The sequence below is a fragment of the Sus scrofa genome, chromosome 1 (assembly GCF_054392235.1).
Source record: "Sus scrofa isolate SSC_HxYL_T2T_F1_AM1 chromosome 1, Sscrofa_HxYL_maternal_Yorkshire_Landrace_v2.0, whole genome shotgun sequence".
NCBI lineage: Eukaryota > Metazoa > Chordata > Mammalia > Artiodactyla > Suidae > Sus > Sus scrofa.
In genome coordinates this window covers 229,934,927-229,953,161 of record NC_139383.1, presented here as the reverse complement: position 1 = coordinate 229,953,161, position 18,235 = coordinate 229,934,927, and the positions used below count along the sequence as shown (strand labels likewise).

Sequence of the window (18,235 nt, the reverse complement as noted above, 5' to 3'; positions counted from 1 at the left end):
TATTATAAGCTAGTGGCATGTCTTCTCTTAAATAAGAACACTGAGAAAGGACAGGTAATCCACCTCAGGGACACAAAGGAATGCCAGAGAAGGAACACTGAAAGAGACAGCAATGTCTGAACTGGGTTTTTTTCTTCATATTTCAAGTGATTTTATTCTGAAAAGTTGAGCTAACTTTTGAAAAATAAGGACTTAGAAGTGGGGAATTCTACACAAATGGAACATCAAGCCAAGACTTGGAATCTTAGAAGTCTCAAGGCAGTTTTCCTAAGAGACAGAAAACAACCTGAATTCTGTCGCTATCAAACTTCTAAGCGGCTATTTTCAAAATGAGTCAGATAATTTATATTCATATATGAAAATACCTCTAAAGTATATAGTTAATTGAAAAAGAGCAAAGTGAATAGCATACTATAGTCTGTGTTAACAATAAACAATTATTCAGGTTTGGTTTTTTTTTTTTTTTTTTCCTTTTTAGGGCTGCACCCATAGCATATGGTGGTTCCCTGGCTAGGGGTCTAATCAGAACTACAGCTGCCGGCCTACACCACAGCAACCCCAGATCTGAGCCATGTCTACAACTTACACCACAGCTCATGGCAATGCCGGATCCTTAACCCACTGAGCAAGGCCAGGGATCAAACCCGCAACCTCATGGTTCCTAGTCGGATTTGTTTCTGCTGCGCCATGATGGGAACTCCAGGAGCAATATATTCAGATGATAGATGGAGACTGGCTTTTTCTTATATATGTTTAGGATATTTTTGGAAGAATAACCAAAACCTCGGGGGCACACGGGATAGCTAGAAGTTTGTGTTGGGAGAGAGAGAAATTTTCTACTGTAATGGATCTTTGTAGCTTTTGAATATTCTGTCATGAACATGTACTAGCTATTCAAAACAAATTTAATTCAGTAACAAACTCCCCGCTCAAAACAAATTCCTTCTCCTTCTCTGCTGCCCCTGTATTTTTATCTCTCTTTTTTTTTTTATTGTGCTTGTATGTGTATTTGTATTACCTACAAAACCATAAACAACTTGAGGACTACAACTAAGTCTCTGCTAAGCTTCCATCTCCTGCATCAAGTAAGTGCCTTACAAACGGCGGGAGACCTTTTGTTTAAAGCAATGTCTTAAAGAGTGATGAAGAACTTTTCCTTGGAAGAAAGGTTGGCTACCTATGCAGCAGCTGGGAAAAGCTGCAAAACCCAAAAACATTTATCCATCGGTCTTGGGATTCTACTTTGAAACATGCCCTTATTCTTTAAAAGAAGGAAGGGAGACAGAGTCAGAGGCAAAGAAAAACACAGAGACAAAGAGAGAACCTGAGACAGTCTTAAAATCAGACTAGACTCTGGAGCAAAGCTGCTAATATGAATACATTTGGAAAAAAAAAAAAAAGTAAGCACGTGACTGGATGGGAAGTAGATCATTTGAGATCTTATATGTCTAAACAAAAGATAAATGCTGAGAGGACAAGGGACTTGTTGGAGAAGGGAACTTTAAACATTCTGTTACTATTTCCATCCCTGTCTGTGGTGGGTTTACCTCTAGCATAGGCTGCAGTTCTACCAGTTAAGCATCAAGCCACAAGCATCTATATTTTAGAGCTAGTTCAGTTGATTTCATTTTAGCACCCGGACACTGCACACCTCCTAAGGGCAATTTTTATTAGCAATAATCTCTGCCACCTTCTGATTATCTACAGACTTAAAACCACATAATCATCCATTACGTCACTGAGTAGAAGGAGAGGGGGAGGAATCACTAAGAGGATCTAAATCTCTCCTAACACTTGCTTCTTCTCTACCAGCAAGATTAGAGCAGTCAAGAGCCATCTGCATATACTGGTCAGATCCCACAAGCTGGGCTGGGCTGCGCAGGGCCTGAGGAGGGGAAGCTCTGAGGATGATGCTGGGGACCCCAGGCCTGCTGGTCCAGGTCAGTCTTTCTAAGACAGGGAAGGGCATGTGATCTATGTCCTGGTAGCAGTGAAGAAGCTAGGGACCCTATCGCGGCCGGAGGGAGAAGCAAGAGGTCTGCTTCCTGCAGCCATGCTGAAACAGAGCGAAAGGAGGCGGTCTTGGGGCCACAGAACCTGGAATACTACAGAGAGTGTAGACGAGTCCCAGGCAGCCGGCAGCCAACACCGCAGGAGCATCTGCTCAGTGGGGGGCCGCTCAGGCTCCCAGGCCAGCATCCCACCGTGGACCGAGGGCAACTATAACTACTACATCGAGGAGGATGAGGATGGGGAGGAGGAGGAGCAGTGGAAAGATGACCTGGCTGAGGGGGAGCAACAGGCAGGGGAAGACACCACTGACCAAGGGGAAAGCCATACTGACGCTCCAGTTGTGTCGTCTACGCTGAATGTGAACGTGGGTGGCCACAGCTACCACCTGGACTACACCGAGGTGGCCTGCTACCCCAAGACGCGCCTGGGCCGCCTGGCCACCTCCACCAGCCGCAGCCGCCAGCTGGGCCTGTGTGACGATTACGAGGCGCAGACAGACGAATACTTCTTTGACCGCGACCCGGAGGTCTTCCAGCTTATCTACAACTTCTATGCATCCGGGGTGCTGCTGGTGCGGGACGAGCTGTGCCCGCGCAGCTTCCTGGAGGAACTGGGCTACTGGGGCGTGCGGCTCAAGTACACGCCGCGCTGCTGCCGCATCTGCTTTGAGGAGCGGCGCGATGAGCTGAGCGAGCAGCTTAAGATTCAGCGCGAGCTGCGCGCCCAGGCACAGGCTGAGGAGGCCGAGGAGCTCTTCCAAGATATGCGCTTCTACGGGCCGCAGCGCCGCCGCCTCTGGAACCTCATGGAGAAGCCATTCTCGTCAGTGGCTGCCAAGGCCATCGGGGTGGCCTCCAGCCTTTTCGTGCTCATCTCCGTTGTAGCGCTGGCGCTCAACACGGTGGAGGAGATGCAGCACCAGGCGGGGCAGGGCGCGGGTGGTGGGGACCCGAGACCCTTCTTGGAGCATGTGGAGATGCTGTGCATGGCCTTCTTCACACTCGAGTTTCTGCTGCGCCTAGCCTCCACTCCTGACTTGAGGCGCTTCGTGCGCAGCGCCCTCAACCTGGTGGACCTGGTGGCCATCCTGCCGCTCTACCTGCAGCTGCTGCTGGAGTGCTTTACAGCCGAGGACCAGCTGCATGGCAAGGGGTCGCCCCGGGAGCATGACCTGGAGACCGTGGGCCGCGTGGGCAAGGTGGGCCAGGTGCTGCGTGTCATGCGCCTCATGCGCATCTTCCGCATCCTCAAACTGGCGCGCCACTCCACCGGCCTACGTGCCTTCGGCTTCACGCTGTGCCAGTGCTACCAGCAGGTGGGCTGCCTGCTGCTCTTCATCACCATGGGCATCTTCACCTTCTCCGCAGCTGTCTACTCAGTGGAGCACGACGTGCGAGGCACCAACTTCACCAGCATCCCCCAAGCCTGGTGGTGGGCCGCAGTGAGTACCACTGGCCTATGAGCTTCCCTACCCTTTTTCCCGGCCTGGCAGAAACTGGCCCTGCCTTTCCTGGATTATGCCACCTGCCTTGCTTTGTTCCCTCATCTTTCCCCTGCCTTGTTTACCGACCACTGCTTTCTCCATTCCTTCACTACCCCCAGCTAAAAACAGGGCTGGGTATTAAAAGTCTGGAAAGACCAAGTCCAGGAAGAAAGACATAGTCCATGCAATCTGACATGGTCCTAAGACTCTCCAAATCTAGATTTAATCTTAATATCCCTGAGATGCTGATTTTAAGCAGGGGCATTGTTCACTTATGTGGGAAGCTTCATCATTGTCATTCCTGTCGCTGTCATTTATTGAACATTTATTGACCTAGGTGGTTTATAAAGCTGATCTTACTGCAGCATCATAACCATGTGAGGTGCTCATGATCGCTATTTTTTAAAGAGGAAATGTCAGAAGTGGCTTCAAATTTTGAAGGCAACTGTAGATGTATGCAGAGGAGAAAATAAGACTTGGCTGAATAGTGTCAACCCTAATTGAAATCCCACTGGTTCTACCTAAATCTGAGCATCTAACCCTGAAACTTGCTCCAGTGTCACTAAAATTCTTTCGGGACCTGGTATTATTCCCCATTTTACAGCTTGGGGAATTGAGGTGCAGGTAGTTTGAGTGTTGACACACAACTAAAGGTAGAAAAGTGCGGATTGAAACCCAGGCCTGTTCATTTGCAAAATCCATGCCCTTTCCATGCCCCAGCACTGCCTCTCGCAAGCTTCAGTTTTTTTCTGCATGCCTTGCCTGATTTGCACTTAGTGTATTAGTTATATTTGTCATTATTTTCATTTATGTTTGCCTTTTATAAAAATTAATGCCATTTACTCAAATATCCATGTTTCTGAAATACTGGACTAAATCCCTGTAAAATCCCTGAATCCCTGTATTGAGACTTCTCAGGTCAATGAATAAGTTAACATATGTGCATAGGAAAGAACTCAGTGTATGGTTTCCTTATTGTTTTAATGCAGATTGTTTGTAATGCCCTTAAAGACATTAAGCAAATAGAAACTTTTTTCCTATGTTAGAAAGTTGATATTTTCAGCATTGAGTATGTTAGATCCCCATGGTCTGCTGATTTTTTTTTTTTTTTTTTTGCCCCCCGTGGCACATGGATTTCCCAAACGCGGCATCAGCTCTGAGCTGAAGTTGCAACCCAAGCTGCAGCTGCAGCAATGTAGGCTCCTTGACCCACTGTGCCAGGCTAGGGATGCAACCTGCGTCTCAGGGCTCCCAAGAGACCACTGATCCTGCTGCACCACAGTGGGAACTCCAAAATCCACAGTCTGATGTGAAGTTCTGATATGAACCTACTCAGGGCTCCTACTAATAGTATAGTAGAGTGGAATAGAAGATTTAGGTGTAGATTCTGGTAACAGATCTGCTAATAATTAACTGTAACGCTGCATATTTAACTGTGAAACCTCTCACCCTTGCTCCCTGTCCTCAGTTTCTTTGTCTCTAAAAGGAGAGGGTGCAGAGCTCTATAATTCGGTGGGCCTTGCTTCCCTGGAAAGCAGGGCACTCATTTGTACAAGAAGATTTATAAGCTTTTTTCAGTGACAGGATGAAGTTAGGCTCTTCCAAATGAGCTCTCCAAATGCTGCTCCTCTGATCATATTCCAAATGACAAAAGGTCATCCCCATAGTAGATAAACCATGTGTACAGATGGAGCTCATGGAGGAGGATTTGTCCAGACCATGACATTTACTTTGGAAGCGAGTAAAACAAGGAGGGTAAAAAAAAATCCACACATTGATGAGGTAACACCAAGTTTGAGAGAGTCAAGTTTCCATTCAGCCAAATACCTGAGAAGGCTTGTGTATGCAAGCTGGATCTAGTGAACTCACTGATACTACATTTTTAATAAATAATTTTTTAACCTTTTGTCTATTAACATAAATTTTTGGTAAAAATTCCATTGCTAATAATGGATTTTTCTTTTTAAAAAACTTCCTGAAGTGAATGCCTATTGACCTCTTTAATTTCACTATTTAATGTATAATGAATAACATTTAAATTTTTCAAATCATTCCCTTTTAATATTAACTAAAGCTGTTTTACTCAAGATCAGTGTATTCTATAGATTTTACAATAAAAATGGAATCACCAGTCAATTTTTATCTGTAACAAATTTTACAAGTACTGCTTTTACCAATGTGAGTTTTCTTTTGTGGCAGTTATCTCTATCAGCCACTATTTTCACAAGCCAAAATTTGCACATTTTAACCTTCCATTTACCAACTTTAGCCTTTACCAATGGCCTTCATCCATTTTACTCTTTGAGAATTATGTATACCAGTAAAATTCATTATGGGTTAGAGAGAAGACTGATAAGCCAAACTTGTTTCTAAACTAACCTATGAAAACCATAGGAGCAATTCCCCTTGAAAATTTGCAGACTACTCTATTCCCCAGGACCAATATATTATTAACCCAATTCTTCTATATACTTCTGAAGACACTGTATATTGTATTCTAAAGCCCTTTATTTTCAATAAAGCAAAGAGAGAAGAATACTGTCAAAATGATGCAGACAAAAATGTCTCATTTCCTTATGTAGATGCAAAGTAAAATGATGCAAAATATTATGGGCAATTCTTCACATGACCCATAAAAATCCATCTTCATTCAGTGAGCAAGATTTTTTTTTTTTTGAGTACTTACATGTGCCAAGTAGTATTTGAAACACTAGGGATACTGAATGATGGGGGGAAAATATGAAATTCCTTCCCTCAGGGAGTTTACATTCTAATGGAGAAAGATAATAAATAGTTTCAGATATTGGTGTGTCTTTTATAGGATAATAGAATAGAGATATCTGGGTACCTTTTGATGAAATAATGGAATAGTCAGAGAAGGCTTGGAAAATATGACATTGAGCTAGAACTTGAATGATGAGAAGGAACTCATCTAAATGGATATGACTAAGCAGACATGAGAATCTGAGATATAGAACCCTAACAGTAACTCTGATCCAGTGTTCTCCAAGTGTTTTACTAACTGCAGATCTCATAATTTTAAAAATTTTGAACACACACCCATGATAAACGTGTACGTACTTATTCCTAAGTTATAAACTGTTGCTGTAGTAACGATGCATCACAAATCATCCCAAAACTCAGTGGCTCAAAATATCAAGCATTTGTTCAGCTCACGAGTGTGCAAGTCAGTGACTCAGGCTAGTTTCAGCTATAAGGTTCTCCTCATTTGGACTGGTGTCAGTCACTCACATCACAGTCTGAGGATCAGCTGGCTGACAGCTGGAATGAAGAAACAGACTAGTCTGTCATCCTCCATCAGGCATGTATCCATGGCCGTGGCAAAGGGCAAGAAAGAGAGAGAGTGCAAGCTCAATCATGCAGGCACTGATAAACTTCTATTCCTGTCACTTGCTCAACACATTGGCCAAAGTAAGTCACAAGGCCAAACTCAACAGTCAAAGGGCAGAACAGGTTTGCAGGAAAATACTGAAAAGTTAAACAGCAAAGAGCTTAGATAGAGGAAGATTCAAAGGTTTGGGTCCAGTAATACAATCAATCTACTCTGGTAAGATATTACTGCTCAAATATATTATACACATCAGGAAGCAGGCACTCACACATTGAAAATGTAAAGATGAGGTAAAGAAAAATAAGATTGATATTTTCTCACCCCACTCCAGTGCAACATCCCTTGTGGTGCATTCATGCACGTTAAGGACAGATTCTCTAATTCCTTCTTCCACACGTTTTTGGTACTCTCAGACAATGCCCAAATCTGACTTGGTTTTAATAATTTTCTCTCTCTCCATCCCAAGGAGCCTGCAACCTTCCTCTATAATTCAAACCAGGGTTTTAAGAGAAATACAGTAATGTTCATTATTGTGAATTCTCCTCCAGCTGCAGAACAAATCCCTGATGGACACTCAGGTCTGCAAGCGCTCTCGCATTAGGATGTGAGACCCATCCTGCTCATCTGTCAAAAGGATGTTATTTGTAAGCGCTAATGTAATAGGAAACATATGTGAAATAGAAGCCCGTACTCTCTCTGCAATAAGTAGAAGCTACCACATCCGACTAGTTGATAGTCTTTATCACATGGAAGCAATGACCTTTGCTTCCAGATTCATTTGGGGGGAAATAAAACAGAAGTGATTCCTTCTCTACTGGGGAAAAGAGAGAGCCTGTGAGATACACAAAGGGGTCAGCTATTTTATCCTGGGAGGGCTTCTTAGTGTCCGGATAAACAGGCCTGCACCTGGAGCAGTTCCAGCCATGATGGGGCTCTGCAAGTTTGCTGGGTGTGGGAAATGCATGGCATGACTCAACAAGGACAATTAGCTCTGTGATGAAGCAGTAAGCTGTGGCCTCTGTTGTGAAGGCGAGGACAATTGGACTGTTTAACAGACCATTTCCTTCAGAGCTTCCCAGAGCAAGTTAAAGCTGGAGAAACCAAATAAGAAACTATGTCATGAACTCATTCCTTCAAAAATTCTTCAAAAAGAAAATTTATCAGAGTTCCTGTTATGGCTCAGTGGAAATGAATCTTACTAGTATCCATGAGAATACGGGTTCAACCTCTGGCCTTGCTCAGTTGGTTAAGGATCTGGTGTGGCCGTGAGCTGTGGTGTAGGTCTCAGATGTGGCTTGGATCCCACATTGCTGTGGCTATAGCATAGGCCAGCAGCTGTAGCTCCGATTTGACCCCTAGCCTGGAAACTTCCATATGCCGTGGGTGTGGCTCTAAAAAGCAAAAAGGAAATTTATCTCTTGTTGAAGCATTAAATAATTGTGGCCCAGAGACCTTGCTCTTATCTTTGCTTTCCTCAAGTATGTTATCATTTCCTTGCAAATACATGGCACTTATAAGATCACTGAGATTTATTTCATTTTTATTGCTTGCTTGCTTTGAGAAGACCCATTTGGAAGGTGAGTCAGGAGAATAGAAAAAAAAGTAGGATATTTTACACAGAGGAAATTTGATACAGGGATATAGATACAGAAGCTGGAAGCACAAAAAAGGGAAATTGAGAAAAGCTGAGGATTGGTAACTACAGGAAAAAGCGTCAGCTCCAGAATTGGGGGCACCCTTAAGAGAAGGTAGAGTTACTGGAACCTGGAAGTACAGAGAAGCCACTGTGGCTTTTGCAGGGACCCTAAGATGGTACCATGAAGTTGGTACTAGGCATGCTGTAAGATGCCTGAGGCATAGTTATCTGCTCTTACTGAAGAATGAACACCAGAAGCATGGAGTTCTCACTGTGGCATGGTGGGTTAAGAATGTGACTGCAGAGACTTGGTTGACTGCGGAGTTGCTGGTTCCATCTCCAGCCAGGTGCAATGGGTTAAAAGATAATAGTGTTGCCACAGCCGTTGCAGCTATGGCTCAGATTTAATCCCTGGCCCAGGAACTTCCATATAAAATACCTCCTCATTCCATCTTCTAGTCTCCCAACAGTTGGGAGAACATTTGCAGAACACAACCAGAAGACAGTAGGCAAGGCAATCTGGGAAATGTAGTTTGCATCCTCCCAGCAACTGAATTATAGAAAAAAGCACAGAAGGGTGTCTGGCTTGGGTCTGAGAGATAATGGATAAAATCCTGGCACAGAAGTCACGAAAGTTCTTCTAGCTCCTTCAGAAATAGCACAGGAGCCATAAAAGGAGCAAAGGCTCTAAGACACTTTTGTGACTTTTGGTCTAGTGGTTGCCTAAATTTAAGGTGGTCCCCTTTTATCTCTTTAAACACCAATGTAACTTGAATGGGACATGTTAGAACTGTAGAGGGCAGGGAGAAGTACCAAGTGAGCTGAGGATATGGAAGCTGTCATCATAACGTGTACCTTTCTAGGGATCAATCCCAAACTTGCCTTAGCTTCTGCACACCTTCCACTTCTTGCACAATTTATGTACATGTCAGAACTTTAATATACAGATGAGGCTGGTGGTTCTCTTCAAGGTAATCACCCATGACCTCATTCTAACAGTGCTTCCACTGATCAAAACATTCTTTGAATTCCACTGAGGAATTATCTTCAGAGCCTATGACATGTCCATGTCTGTTGGATTCTTTGCAGTGGTGCTAAATCATTACCTTTTCGAGGGTGGATTCAATATTTTTAAATTGTCAGGACCCTTGAGTTTAAGACTAAGGCCTAGAGTTAACCCCTGAGGTGGCTAAGAACACTTGTTTCATGGTCATGCCACTGAATCCTCTGTGCAGATTATAATCCCAAAGGAGAATTCCTAAAATATTTGTAGCAACAGCAGCATGGGCAGGCTAAGTATAGCCTTTGAAGCTAACTCCTTTAAAGGACAACATGCGTTGAAGTATGTAATAATTTTAGCCAGAAGATGTTAGTCTTTACCACCTCAGATTCTTTGGGAAAACTCAGAAGGCTGTTAATTATTTTGAAAAATCCATTTTATTCTCTGAGATCAGGAAATGATTTCTAGCTCATGGATTATTAGATGCTAAGATTTAATCTATGCCTAGGTCATTAGGAAGGAAATAAACATTCCTGGATGCAGGAGAAATTCAACTAGAGTTATTCTAAAGTTGCAGAGAAAAAATGAGTGTTTGTCCTCCTTGCAATATTTAGCTAAGCAGGATTTGCTGATTAGTGGGGTGAACTGCTAAGGAAAGTTACATTCTGGCTTTTGAGACCCAGCAGCTAGGGAAAATATCTAAGTTTTCAATGGAGTGATAAGTTTCCAGTTTACAGAGTGGCTGAGCCAGTCAGTTTTTGCAGGATATTAAGATGGATTGCAGAAATTTCAGTCACATTTCCAAACCCAACTCCTACTAATTTGAGAACTCACTCTGTGAGGTCACTTGGGTCATTCTGGGGTCTTCCATTTTTAAAGCTCATTTGGGAGAAATGGTTTGGGATGAGGAACATGGAGAAAAAGCTTCCATAAGCCAAGGAATCCTGAGTTCCTTTGGAGCCAAGAAGAAAGAAGCAGATCATCAGTTGAGTCAAATTATCCACAGAACCAACAACGTATAAATTAGCTATGCATTTTGAACAAATACTTCAGAATCAGTCACATGGAGTGTTCTAGCAGAAGAGATCTTTTCTCTAAAAATAGAGATCCAAGACATAACAAAAATATTTAGACCATATTAGGCACATCAGATATTTTATCTTCCTTAAGCCAATTCTCTTTGCTTTTGACTTTTCACTCAAGTTTAGCCAAAAAAAAAAAAAAAAGTGAAGTTGGAGTTGGGAGTGAAGAAAGCCAGCATAGGAGGACTGGGCAAAAGTTTAAGTTAGGTACTTTGTTTCAACTGTTTTTCTTCTTCACTATCTTCCTGTCTCCAGCCTCCTCCCCAATCCTGGACCCTTGAGGGTATGGGCCTTTGGTCTTTCATGTGTGCTTCCTATTCTAAAACTACCCCTTCCTGTCACTCACCTTTTGTTTTTTCTGGGGTTTTTTGTTTTTGTTTTTTGCTTTTTAGGGCCACACCCACAGCATATGGAAGTTCCTAGGCTAGGGGTCGAATTGGAGCTGCAATTGCTGGCCTATACCACAGCCACAGCCTGATTCGAGCCACGTCTTTGACCTACACCACAGCTCACAGCAACACCAGATTCTTAACCCACATAACAACTTCAGGGATCAATGGATACTAGATTGGGTTTGCTACCTCTGAGCCGCAATGGGAACTCCTGTCACTCACCTTTATATCCAAACTTGAGGCCTCTTTCAAGGAAAGCTGACTAAACATTCACACAAAGATGTGAGTGACAGTATTAGTGACATATGAAAGGTGTTCACACACCTGGACAGAGATCTGACTTGGGTTGACTTTTAGTGTGGCCAGGGACAAGAAACATACACACAGAGAAGCAAGGTGTTTTGTTTTGTTTTTTGTTTTAGCCCAGGATCTCATTTTATCACTGCCTCTCAACACTCTTTGGTCCAGAAAGTAGGAAAAGGTGATTCTCTACTGGAGACAGAGAGTCCCACCCAGTGTCTCTCAAACAGCACTGTGCAGAAGGCAGGGAGGAGCCTCTTTCCATGCCCCTGGGACTAGTGAGCATAAGAACTAACATTACGTCTCACACACCTTGCACCTGGAACTCCTTCAGTTCCCATAACTGAGGTCTGTACCATTATGCCCTCCACATCTCAAAAGTAGAAACTGAGGTAAAGGGAACTGAGGTGACTTGCGCAAATCCCACTGCTGGGAAGTGGATTCAGACCCACATAGCCTAGTGGTACACCTGCTTCCTACACCTAGTCTACGCCTGCCTCTCTTTAATGCTTGTGTTTTTCCACCATGGGAAGGGCAGCCCATCTCTCAGCAGGTCTCTCCTTGGAGATGGAGCAGTGACAAGCAGTATGTCACCCACCCCAAAGGGAGTTGCAATGTTCCCCTTTTTATGGGCTGAAGGGAGCTCTGGTTCTTATCAGCACTACCAGATTTGCCCAGTCAGCCCACTTCTCCATTTCATTCCAACTAATCAATCACTATTAGTCTAAATTCAGACTAACCTTTATATCTTCCAAACAAAATGTTTACATTTTTAAGTTAAAGGCTGTCTCAGTATAGATCAACAAGGTAGCTCCATACATTTTATAACCATCTGCTAGAAAATTCTACAAAGACTTAAATTGATGAAGCCAACATTGCCCCCTGGAGTTGTGCACTGCACACTTTTTTCAACTGTCATCCAGAGCCCTGCCTAAAAGGCTTCTAGTAATTTTGCCAAGAGTCTGAGGACCAAAGGGAGTCTTAGGTACATGAGGCATAAAAAACAGGCCCCAAGAGATTTTCCTCGGTTTTCTCTGGCTACACTGGCTGATAACTAGTCTCAGGGGTATCCGCCTTATAAAATAGGAGCTTGTTAACCTAAATAAATCTCTAATTAGTGAAATTTAAAGCAGTGTGACAAGAGTGATGGGAAGAATTTCATGCAGGGTGAACATATTTTTGGTTGGTGACGTTTTCACAAAAGTCCCTTTGGAAAATAATCAGTATGTTTCTCCAGACAATTGCAATTAAAGCACCTCCATATAAAATATCTCACTTGAAATACATAACAACTTCGAGAAATATTACAACTGTCTCTGTTTTAAGGATGGGAGAAGGACAACAGAGGAGACTGTTTAATGCCTTTTGTGTGCTTAATACTGTGTTAAGTGCTTTATAATCATTTTCTTATTTAGTCCTCACCAGAATCCCAAGAGCTAGATGTTATCCTGGTGTTTTAGATGCAGGAAGCAAGGCTTAGAGACTCAATGTTTTGCCCAAGGTCATTCAGCTGGGAAGGGTTAGAGTCAGCACATGACGCCCAGTCTGACTGGCTTTAAACCCAAGCTCTTTCCAGTAAGGCTATCATGCAGACAAACCCTGGGACCCCATCCTAAGATGGCCCAAGGTAAAGGGAGGCAAAGACCTACATTCCTTGAGCCTGTGCTACACCAACAACTTCACACATGTTATCTTCTGTGCCCTTCACAACCACCCTTTAAAGTAGGTGCTACATGTACAAATAACTCATACAACTCAATGACAACAACAAAAGCCCAAAAAACCCAACTGAAAAATTGGCAGAAGACCTAAACAGACATTTCTCCAAAGCAGACATGCAGATGGCCAGTAGGCACATGAAAAGATGCTCAACATTGCTAATTATTAGAGAAATGAAAATCAAAACTACAATGAGGTACCACCTCACACCAGTTAGAATGGCTACCATTAACAAGTCTACAAATAATAAATGCTGGAGAGGGTATAGAAAAAAGGGAACCTCCCTACACTATTGGTGGTAATGTAAATTGATAGAACCACCATGGAAAATAGTATGGAGATACGTCAGAAAACTCAATATAGAACTACCATATGATCAGCAATCCTCCTCCTAGGCATATATCCAGACAAAACTATAATTCAAAAAGAGACATGCACCTCTATATTCCTAGCAGCACTGTTCACAATAGCCAAAACATGGAAACAACTAAATGTCTACCAAGAGATGAATGGATTAAGAGGTATGGTACATAGTATTCCAGTAGTATATGGAATACTACTCAGCCATCAAAAGGGATGAAATAATGCCATTTGCAACAACATGGATGCAACTAAAGATTCTCATACTAAATGAAGTAAGCTAGAAAGAGAAGGATAAATAATGTATGTTATCACTTATATGGGGTATCTAAAATATGGCACAAGTGAACCTATCTATAGAACAGAAACAGACTCACAGACATGGAGAAGAAACTTGTGGTTGCCAAGAGGGTAAGAGAGAGGGAGCGGGAGGGACTGGGAGTTTGGAGTTGGTAGATGCAAACTATTACATTTAGAATGGATGAGCAATGAAGTCCTATTGTATAGCACAGAGAACTCTATCCCATCTCCTGGGATAAACTATGATGGAAAAGGATATTAAAAAAATAATATGTACTGAGTTACTTTTCTGTACAGCAGAAATAGGCTCGATATTGTAAATCAACTGTAAAGAAATAAAGTAGATGTTATCTCCCTTATATCAGAAAGTGTATAAGTGATAGGATTTAAACCCAAGTCTTTCAGCTCCAAAGCATGTGTTCTCACATGAAATAGGTCTTACAAGCAAACTTTCTGGATCCAGGGGAGATAGTTACATGGCTCCCACATGCACCTTCAGGGAGTCAGAGACACTTCCCTACCTGGTTCTCTTCCTTTCTTCTCCTCTCTCTCAATGCCAACAATTCCATTCTATTTTCCTTCCCCTACAGGTGAGCATCTCCACTGTGGGCTACGGAGACATGTACCCAGAGACCCACCTGGGCAGGCTTTTTGCCTTCCTCTGCATTGCTTTTGGGATCATCCTCAATGGGATGCCCATTTCCATCCTCTACAACAAATTCTCCGATTACTACAGCAAGCTCAAAGCCTACGAGTACACCGCCATACGAAGGGAAAGGGGTAATGTGGAGTTTCTACAGAGAGCCAGAAAGAAGATGGCTGAATGCCTGGCCAGGAGCAATCCACAGCCCGCGCCCAGGCAAAATCATTAATATTGCTTAGGGCCTGTGACTGGTGGAGGCTATGTACTTCAAGGCTTTATTCTTCCTTCCTTTTTTTAAATTATCAGGATTGGCAGAGAAAGGACATGTGAAGCAGATATACACAAGAGACATTCAGTTCACCACGTTCTCCTAGAAATGTTCATTCTGGCTCAAACTCAGGATGCTTCATGTTACTCTTTAACTAATGGTATTGTGTAAGAGTTTGACCTTCCCCAGGACATAGATACTGAAAACCCGAGAGGAGTAACAGCTTAGACTTCTCTCGTAGCTGTGCCTGGCTCCTCAATAAATATTTTTGGACTTGAATTGACTTGAGAAAAATTCCCATGGTGGAAAGAAAAAAAAAAAAATTCTTAGTTGTCCAGAGAGAGGAAATGTTGAGCTTTGGAGTCAGACTAACCTCTGTCAGAAGCCCAGATCTACCAGCTGTTCGATGTGGAGCAAGTTACTTTAACTGTCTGAGCCTCAGTTTCTTTACATTATAATTTAAAAGCCTTCCTTGTAATATGAGCATGGGAATTTGAGGTTAATACTTGTAAATGCTCAGTAAATGATGGATATTAAAAGTGTTTGAGTAAGTATTGTGTAGTAGATTCTTCAGTGGCTCTCAAGCGAGGGAGCTTTTGTCCACCCCTCCCCCCTTACTCGAGGACATTGGGCAATGACTAAAGATGGTTTTCATTGTCACCACTGTGACAGAGGATGAGAGGAGCTACTGGCACTAGTAGGTAGAAACCTGGGTACTTCTAAACATGCACAGGACAGGCCTATCAAAGGGTTTACTCTGACCCCAAATGTCAGTAATGCCAAAGCTGAGAAACCCTGGTCTAGACATAATCTGGGTGCCCCTGGACTTGATGTGTGAAACATGCCAGAGGGTGTTAATCCCCCTTCCTCAACAGGAGCCCCTACATGTCCTCAGCTCTCAGAGACTCCTCTCCCTCTCCTTTTCATGAAAGAACAACACTCCCTTTTGGACAACTGTTCTGGGCTAGGCAGTGAACAAATGGAATCCGATGGACATGGTCCTCTGCTCTGGGCGCCATCTGTGGGTCAGAAACCCAGTCCCTCTGGGGACTTTCTCTCCCTGCCTCCTTCTCTTCTTAATTCCTTCCTCCATCCATGGGGCTACTAGAAAGTGAAGTCCCAAGAATGAAGGCACTTTTGAACTGGACAAACAGAGATTGCTCCTGTAACCAGGGGCTTACCATGCCACCCATCAAATTTGTCTCAGCAAATTTGAACCTCCACTCGCATCATAAAAATAAGGGTAATTGTTCTGTGCATTCTTACACTGACAGGCACTAGGGCTGTACTTTAGAATATATAACTTTATACATATTTCTTCTAAAATATAATATAAATATATATAATATATATAAATATATATAATATGTAATATATAATCCTTCATGCATCCCTAAATAAGATATTGTATTCTTTTATTTAGGAAGGAATAGGCTCAGAGAGGTTAAGTAATTCCAGGAAGTTTACACAACTAGGAAATGGTGGGACCGAGCTTCAAGCTCAGGCCTTCTCATCCCTAAAGCTCTTGCTCGAAGTCTAAACTTTTGGTTCTCAGGCTGCATCAGCATGACTGGAGGGCTTGTTTTTAAACACAGAGTGCAGGGTCCCACCTCCAGACTTGCTGATTCGGGAGGTCTGGGGTGGGGCTCGAGGATGTGCATTTCTACCAAGTACCAGGTGATGCTGATGCCACTGGTCTAAATCACTTCACTGCTGCTCTCATGAGGAGCTATGAATATGAAAGTAGGCTGAGCTTGGTAAAATCGGGTCTGGGTCTCCTAAGTCTTCAGCATCCTTAACAACTTATAAATGACCTGGCACCTAAAGGGTGGGCAGAGCCCTACTATTGGAAGGCAGATCCATAAAAGAGGATGTTCAGGTAAATCTGAATTTCAGATAAACAACAAATACACTTTAGTAGAAGTATGTTCCACATATTTCATGACATATATCTCTACTAAAAAAAATTATTATTTATCCTCAATTTGAATTGAACTGGGTGTCCTGAAGCTTCATTTGCTCAATCCAGCAGGCTTATAACTACTGCTCAGAGAGATGAAGTTTCCTCATATGGATGGAAATTACACCTTAGCCCTAAAACCTCATCCAAACATCAAGCCACTCGGCCAAAGGGGACTTTTCCCCCAACTTGCCAAATAAAAAAGGGAGGAATCTTGATTCAGACTCCTTCAGAAAAATTATGAAAACAGTTACAGCATGCAGGAGGTCTGGAGCATATAAGCATGTGACATGCTCAGGGCAGCCACCACCCCTTCCAGCTCATTGTGAGTCTGTGAGGAGGGAGGGCAGAGGCGGGTTGTCATGAAATGCATCTTCTGGAGATGCTGAGGGCACAGGGAAGAAGAAAGGCTGATGTCCATCACCCCTCCCTCTGCTAAAGACACAGAGAAAATGACTGATCCTGAGCAGAATGGACTCCCTGAGTGAGAGGGTTAGGGAGCAGTGAAAGCAAAGCTGTGGAGGCTCTGGCGAGGAAGATGAACTTTTCCAGGTCCCTCTGAGGGGTTCTGGTCAATGGCAGCAGCTGCCTCCTCCTAATGTCACTGGCCCCAAGTGCTCAGACAGCTGTGCTCTGCCTCCCCAGAGAGCAAGACAGAGGGAGTTAAAGTGCAAAGAAATAACATTTCAGGAGCCCCACTGTGCACCAGGCACAGAACCTACATTATTTCACTTAATCCTTCAATAGCCCTAAGAAGCAGGTTTCAAGCTGCTCAGAGGCTTAGTCACAGTGACCTTGATAAGGTCTTTGCAACTGGGTTTAGAATTTGGCTCTACCATTTACTATGAGGTTCAACAATATAAAATCATGATTTTCATCAAATACAGATGAATATTGGCAGTTTCATATGGTATAACTGAATAGTCGTGTGAACACAATTTCTGTGAGCCTCAGTTTCTGTGTTGTTAAAATGGAGATAGTAATAGTGTCTTCCTCAGGAGTGCGGTAGTAATTAAAAGGCATAATGTATTTAAAACCCTGAGCACACTGTTTGGCACATGTTAAGGACTAACTACATGTGGTTGCAATTATGATCATCATTACTACTTTGCTGGCTATACAGAAAAATTGTACAAGCCCAGAGAGAGTTGCTTGTCATCAAAGAGAGGATTCTGGGGAGGGAGACAGTTTGTGAACCTTATTGCAAGCACCTAGCTATCCAGGGCTGTGCACAAGGATCCAGACCAGTCTGTCCAATAAAACTGTCTGTGATGATGGAAACAATGCAGTATCCACAAGCCATGTGTTGGCCATTAGACATTTAAAATGTGACTAGTGTGACTAGAACCTAATTTTTTATTTAGGTTTGGTGTAATTGACTTATTAGTTTCAGGTATACAACATAGTAATTCAATATTTTTAGAGTTGTGTTCCATACAAAGTTATTAGAAAATATTGATTATTCCCCTGGTGCTGTACATTACTTCCCTATAACTTATTTGTTTTATACTTAGTTGTTTGTACCTCTTAATTCTCTTCACATATTTTCCCCCTCCATCCACCCCTCTCTCCACTGATAACTAGGTTGTTCTCTATATCTGTGAATCTGTTTCTGTTTTATTATAATTGCTCATTTATATTATTTATGTATTTATTTTTCTTTTTATAGCCACACCTGCAACATATTCCAGCCTAGGAGTCAAATAGGAGCTGCAGCTGCCAGCCTA

At 42.8% G+C, this 18,235-nt stretch overlaps 1 protein-coding gene across 1 annotated transcript; it reads left to right on the top strand.

Annotated features, from left to right (window-relative positions):
* The first annotated feature begins 1,880 nt into the window (after positions 1-1,880).
* Positions 1,881-15,013, top strand: KCNV2 (potassium voltage-gated channel modifier subfamily V member 2). The gene is made up of 2 exons (XM_001925652.4): positions 1,881-3,454; positions 14,228-15,013. Exons 1-2 carry the CDS (start codon positions 2,054-2,056, stop codon positions 14,507-14,509), a joined length of 1,683 nt encoding a protein of 560 aa, XP_001925687.3. The 5' UTR covers positions 1,881-2,053; the 3' UTR covers positions 14,510-15,013.
* The last annotated feature ends 3,222 nt before the right edge of the window (positions 15,014-18,235 follow it).